This window comes from Martes martes (assembly GCF_963455335.1).
Source record: "Martes martes genome assembly, chromosome: 10".
NCBI classification, from domain to species: Eukaryota; Metazoa; Chordata; class Mammalia; order Carnivora; family Mustelidae; genus Martes; species Martes martes.
The window spans coordinates 11,820,145-11,827,471 of record NC_137898.1 but is presented as its reverse complement, the minus strand read 5'-3'; the positions used below and the strand labels follow the sequence as shown (position 1 = coordinate 11,827,471).

General features: G+C 40.5%; 1 protein-coding gene across 1 annotated transcript; it reads right to left on the bottom strand.

The window, feature by feature from the left end:
• Nucleotides 1–2,133: 2,133 nt before the first annotated feature.
• LOC308351040 (olfactory receptor 5A1-like) lies at nucleotides 2,134–3,096 on the bottom strand (the record flags this gene model as incomplete). Its single annotated transcript, XM_080816524.1, is given in 2 exon segments — nucleotides 2,134–2,577; nucleotides 2,581–3,096. Coding segments are annotated over 2 exon segments (960 nt in total).
• Nucleotides 3,097–7,327: the final 4,231 nt, after the last annotated feature.

The following is a 7,327-nucleotide window of genomic DNA, read 5'->3' as shown; positions in this document are numbered from 1 at the left end:
CCAGCTGTGTGACATCAGGCACGTCCCTGTTTCTCACTGTCCTAATGCATAAAAATGGGATAATACATGTTTCTGTTCTCTCGAAAGCCAGCTAACAGCGTTGGTTTCCTGTTCTTCCTGTTTTATTGTTGTTGTTTCATAGTTTATCACTTATTTTTTTTTATTTTAAATTTTTTTTAAATTTATTTATTTGTTAGAGAGAGCGAGCGAGTGAGCACAGGCAGACAGAGTGGTAGGCAGAGGCAGAGGGAGAAGCAGGCTCCCCGCCGAGCAAGGAGCCCGATGTGGGACTCGATCCCAGGACGCTGGGATCATGACCTGAGCCGAAGGCAGCTGCTTAACCAACTGAGCCACCCAGGCGTCCCAGTTTATCACTTATTTTTAAAAGCTTTATCGAGGCACAATTTACATGCATTAAAATTCACCCATTTTAAATGTACAGTTTGATGAGTTTTTAGCAGATTTATAACACTGCAGAGTTACCTCCATGATCCAGTTTTAGAATACTTCCGTCACCCCCCAGGGTTTCCTCATCCCCATTTATGGTTGATGCCTGTTCCCACTGCCAGCCCTAGGTGACCACCAATGTGTTTCCCTTTCTACAGTTAGTCTTCTCTAGAAATCTCCTGTAAATCAAATCATACAACAGGTAATTTTCTGTGACATTGATGTAACTCTTAACCTGGTTTGGAGAAGTCAAGGAACGAGGAACACTTTTCAAATAATGCAAGTAGTCAGAGACTAGAACCAATAACAGTATGAACTGAAAGAAGGCTTGAAGCAGACTATTTAGAGTCAAACTTGATATGACTTAGGGATGACTGTCATGATTCACCACAACTTATCTACACAACCATTAAAGAATCGGTACTTCAGAAATGTTTGTCTTTGCTCAAGAACCATCTTGTAAAAATAGGATCAAAGATGATTTAAAATCCACATTCAGATTTGCTCACTGACTTGGTTGTCTCATCTCATCTCATGTCCTGGAGTGGGGTTCCAGCATAAAAATGAAAGCAGGGATATCAGATTCATGGGACAGGCTGAGGTCAAATTCCAGAGAGACAGGAGACAAGATAAAAACTCTAGAACACAAAATGAAAGTAAGTTGAGAATGGGGTGAGGACAGAGAGGAAATATCCACACAGCACCAAGAGTGAGAACTGTACAGGGAGCAGATATGGAATTAAGAGTTTCCAGGGGAAGCCTCTTTTCCCTGATCCTATTCCTTAAACCAGGTGGCCCCACCCAACCACTAAGTGGTTTCACTCATGAAAATGAAACGTTTGGCACTCTAATTTCTTACTTAAACGTATCTCTGCTCTTTGCTCACTGTGACATTACAACTTTGGATCTGTTGGTCTGGGCTCCTCTTTCTGGCTCAGTGTACTTCATGACCCCACACAAATGACATTGGTTCATCTTGGGCATAGTTTAGAGGTATGCTATTTCTCTCTTGGCTCTGAGCAACCATTGCTAGACCCAACCAGTTAGAGCAATCAGGTTCATTAACCAGAGTCACCTTCCTGGTCAGTATCAACACTTGGATAGGAAGGAATCCAAGGCAAGGGGAGCAGAAAACTTGTGTCAAGTGGTTTGGTATGAGCCATGTTATATTGTAAAGAGATCTGTAGTGGATGCTTGTGGTCCTGCATTGGTATGAGCCATATTATATTGTAAAGAGGATCGGTATGAACCATGTTATATTGTAAAGAGGTCTGTAGTGGTTGCTTGTGGTCCTGGATTGGTATGAGCCATGTTATATTGTAAAGAGGTCTGTAGTGGATGCTTGTGGTCCTGGGGTTATGACCCAACTGACTCTAAGACATGGCATCCTGGGCCCAGTGCCTGTTGCCACAGAGCTAAAGAATGTCATCGAAAAGAATATTTGTTTTCTATTGCAAGTGACCAAAATCGAAACTGCATCAGTCCATGACAAGAAAGGTAAAGGGAAGAAAAACCTTTGTTGAGCCTAATTGGGCAGTAGACTTGTAGGTTAGGGATGTTGCTTGAAATAACTTCTTCATTACTCAGATTCTGTGACTGACTTATTATTATGCCTATTTGCATATAGCAGAACTTAAGTTTTGTTTGTTTGTTTGTTTGTTTGTTTTTTTGTTTTTTTTTTTTTACTCAAGGAACTACAAGACACAGAGAGGACATATGCTTCTTCCCGTCCTTGAGTTTTTTCAATGCATCTTTGATCTCCTTGTTTCTCAAACTATATATAATGGGATTCATCATGGGAATCACAGTTCCATAGAACACGGACACCACCTTGTCTTGGTCCTGTGAGTAGCCAGCACTTGAATGGAGATATGAAAAGAGACCAGAGCCATAGAAGAGAATTACTGTGGTCAGATGAGAGGCACAGGTGTTGAAAGCCTTCATCTGCCCTTGGGTTGAACGGATCTTCATGACAGCGGCAATGATGTAGCCGTAGGACACCAGGACTACAAGAGCTGATGTCCCACCAACTGCACACACAACAAGAAAGTTCACTACTTGGCTGAGGAAGGTACTAGAGCAAGATAAGACAAGCAGAGGTGGCAGGTCACAGAAAAAGTGGTTAATGACTCATGACCCACAGAAACGCAGCTGGAATATGGAGCTTGTTTGGACCAATCCAGTGAGCAACCCTCCAGTATATGCTGTAATGACCATCCCCAAACAGATGGTGGGTGACATGAGGGCTGTGTAGAGAAGAGGGTGGGAGATAGCAGCATACCGGTCATATGCCATGGCTGCCAGGAGACAGCATTCAGTGCCCCCCATGCCAATGAAGAAGAAAAACTGGGTAGCACAGCCCACAAAGGAGATTGTCTTCTGCTGCTTGAAGAAGTCGCAGAGCATCTTGGGAGCAATGGAGGATGTATATGAGATATCAACAAAGGACAGGTTTCCCAGAAAGAAGTACATGGGAGAATGGAGGCATGACTCCAACCGGATCAAGACAATGAGGCCCAGGTTCCAAGCCACAGTCATGGAGTAGATCCCCAAAAACAACACAAAAAGGACAACCTGTAGCTCTGGATGTTCTGAAAATCCCAAAAGGATGAAATTGGTTGTCGTGCTGATGTTCCTTCCCACAGCCATGGATCTTTTCTCTGCTGCCAGCAGAGCCTCAAAAGGAGATTCCTGGGGAATGAAAATCCAGGTGAAGAAACCACTTTGTTCTGCCATGGAATCATAGAGTCCCCAAGTCACAAGAAACACTGGAAAGCAAATGTCCTGCCTCTATCCAATGCAGAATTCCTCCCTACAGCATTTATTGGGTCTTTTATGGAGATCATTGTCATCCTGATTCTGATACCCTGTTCATGAAAAACTGACAGCTCAGAAAGGACTGGCATTTTTGCATTGTCTGGATTATCACCTTCACTGCCAATGCCACGGCATTCCTGAAGGAAGTTATTAACAGTACTTGAACTAAATATCCCCCCTTTCTTTTCACTTGCTTCTAAGCACTGTGGTTGGATTATTGAACTACTCAGATTTGTGCTAGATACTTCTTTCTTTTTTTTTTTTTTAAAGAAAATAACTATGTAGAAATTGAAATACCCAGAGAGGCAATTCTGTGTTTCTTATCATCATAATTTGTTCTGACCAGCTCTTATGGGGTCAAGGTGTTCTTTCTCCTTTAATCAGTGGAATGAAGCATGCAGAGGTGTGAAACACAGGCATCCCCTTTAAAGATTGAAGGAAGGAGTTAAAAATAGAAGTTCAGGGCATCTGGGAGGCTCAGTTGGTTAAGCATCTGACTCTTGATTTCTGCTCAGGTCATGATCTCAGGGTAATGAGATTGAGCCCCACACTCAGCGTGGAGTCTGCTTCTCTCTCTCTTTCTCTCTCTCCCTTTGCTCCCCCTCCATGCTCACTCTCATCTCTCTCTACAATAAATCTTTAAAAAAATTCAACACTAGGAAGTACCAGTGCTCATTTAGCACAAATATTATTAACGGATCACAAACCTTGCACCCTATGTTTGCTAGAGCTAAATGCGGATGATGTAGAAAGTAATAAAACTTTATTATTATGTTCAAAATATTCAGCATAAGGCATGGGACGGACAGGAAACAGATTAACCACAGCACAGTGTGACAGATGCCCTGAGGGAATTGTTTGTACGATGCCTGTATCCTGGGCACCGAAGCCAGAGGCTTCAGAGAGATGTGTTTGAGGAGGGTTCCAACAGTGAACAAAGATTAGCAGGATGAAAATTTGGTGTGTGAGGGGGTTGGTGGCAGTTGATTCAGAGAACTTTATATTAAAGATGGGAAAATCAGTTGCAAAAGCAGAGGAGAGGATAGTACTTGGGACACCTTAAAAATGTCAGACTGATAGGAGCATAGGGTGAACAGGGTTAAAAGATTAACAAAAGTCTAGTTTTGAATGACAGTGGGAGGTGGACAATTGTGAGAGATCTTTGAAAGCAAAAGTAAAGATGGCAAAAACAGTTGTTTAATTGTTTCATATATATGTACAATTGCATATACTATGCATATAACTGCATACGTGTACATGCATATTCATATTTAATTTCACTCTTCTCTTCACTTCATTTCTGTCCCCCTTTACCCTGTTCTGCTCTTTTTATAGGACTTATCACCTTCTCCTATTGCATGTAATTGATTGGTTGTTGATAGTTGATTGTCTGTCTCCCTTTACTAGAATGTAAGCTCAAGGAAGACCAGGATTTGCAGGAATTTTTGTCTCTTTTGTTCACTGAAGTATTGCAAGCACCCACACCAATACCTGGCACATAGTGGATGCTCGACAAATACTTTCTGGGCAAATATCATGTTAAGGAGTTTGTCTTTTCTCCTATGAGCAAGAGATATAAAACATGAAGGTTTTGTTTTATTTTTAAAACTTTGATTATTTCTTTGTAAGCAAGGAACTAGTCATCAAATATGAGTTTCACAATATAACAGAGCAGTGTTCCAGTGTAGAAGCAGGTGGGGAAACTGCTTAGGAGACCAGACAGTAGCTTCAAAAGCCAGGAGGAAAGCTATTGCTCATTTGAGTTTAGAGGAGTAGGTTTAGAAATGCACACTTCCCGAGATGCAACAGCACTGTTCGTTCAGCGGTGCAGCAGGGGAGAGAAACCATAAACAGCCAGACAAGTAGTCCCTGACCCCCTCTTTCTTACATTCATGGTCATCATCAAAGGGATATGTTAGCAAGAGTCACCATGATTCTTTCCCATATCAAGCCAAGAGTCTATGATATATAGTCTAATACATTTTTAGAGTGTGATAAAAGTGAATTACCAGTCATTTTATATGATTACTACATCAATAACCTGGTTATTTTGACATGAATTATCTGGAAGTACAGACACAGAATATACAACATGTGTTAAATGTCCTTATAAGGATAACTGTGCATAATGTATATTATATGAATATATAGCATATTATATTTTATATGGATTTATATATGTGCATATATATAATATATATCATAGTTTACATGGTCTGAGAGCCACCACCACTACTTAGATAGTTTTTTGAGTTGACACAGCATTCCCACACCTGTTACCTCATCTGTGGGCATCTAAAGCTGGGCTCTGATATCAGACAGAGCCCGTCTCTAACCCTGCGACCCAATCCCAGGCTGTGCATCCTTGAGTAAGGCGACACATCACTCTTAAGTCTCCTCTTCTCATTTCCCTCAACTGTAAAACGAAGATATTGGTAGTACTGACCACCTCATAGAGTATGAGGATTAAAAGAAAAAAGTTATGTAGAGTTTTGGAGAGAAAAAGAGAATTTTTATTGCATAACAAATGATCAGCACTACAGGATTTGAATCCAGGTCTCTCCATTCCTAATCCAGAATCTGCTCTCCATTGCACCTGCTCCTTAAAGCCAGGTGCACATACTTGTACTCAACAATAGCTACATTGACCATATGCCCTGTACTTATGTTACTGCCAATATTTAAGTATTGTGAATATGTTGGCTTCTTTGTAACACTTACCACGTGTGGTACTTCCTTTTGTTTGCTGACTTGTTATGTCTGTATCCTTAACGATAAAGTCTGGGATGACATTGTAAACTCAGTGCCTTCTACAGTTTCTGGCATAGAGTAGACATAATATAATATTTGATGAATGGGTTCAATTTACAGCAATTCGAAGATACCTCTTACAGACCAGAAACTCACTGAGGTTATGACAAGTCAAGGACTCAAGTGACCAAGCCAAGATTTAAATCACTGATTGACTGCAGAGTCTGTTCTCTTTCTCGAATGTTACAAAAGAATACTGAAGAGGGTCTGAAAAATCTACAGGACCATATTATAGGTGGAGCTGTGATAGATGTGTGATCCTTTCCCCAACCCAACTGACTGGACAAGGTTGGTTATGTGGAATCCGAATTCTGGAAATCACTGTAAAGAATCCGAATTCTGGAAATCACTGTAAAGAATCCGAATTCTGGAAATCACTGTAAAGAGTTTTCTTATCCTCTCCTGGGAAGGTCTGCTTATCTTTTAACAAGGTTGAAGCTACACACCAAGATAAAGAGAAATGAATTTCTAGTATGGTAGCTCCCAAACAAATGATACAACTGAGGTGCAGAAGGTACATGCAGTTCAGATGTCTTTGTAGGGTACAATAAAAAAAAACCAGAAAGACTAGCTTTTAAGGGAAAAAATATATTTTCTGCTTTCACCAATTTTTTCTTCTCATCTGTAGTAGTGCTAGGCACTTTATAGGTGCCCAGTAAATACTTGCCTGGCTCATTAAAGGTTTATAACATATTTACTATAAACTTGCCCTAATCCCTAGATCACTGGAACTATGCTTTTAACTTTTAAATGCTGCATGGATGTCCAGAAAATTCTGGAGATATACTTAAAATAATAGAAGTAGAAATCAGTTAGATTAGCCTTTCCCTATTATAAATAGTAAAAGTAAATCCAAAGAGAAAGAGTGAATGTCTATACAGCAGGTTGGTAGGAGAGATGGAATTAGGACCTATATCTCCTTTTCCAGCAGCTCTTTCCACTTTACTTTATTCTAAAAGCTGGAGTCTCCGTGGTAACTAGAGAGGATCCAAGGAAACTGGATGGTTTGTTTTGATGCATACATACTCACATATGCATACCCTCACGAGTCTTGAACAGCGTAAAAAAACACTGGACTGAAAGCTTTGAAAACAATGCTGATTCAAGTTATGTTTCTCCTCCCTTTTTGCTGTGTGACCTTGGGAAAAAATGTTTGCCATTCTGAGTCTTAATTTTCTTACCTCCTGTCCACACAATAGTGTTTTCTAGTCCACTTTTCTTCCTTATTTGTCCTTGAAAAGAGCAGAACCTT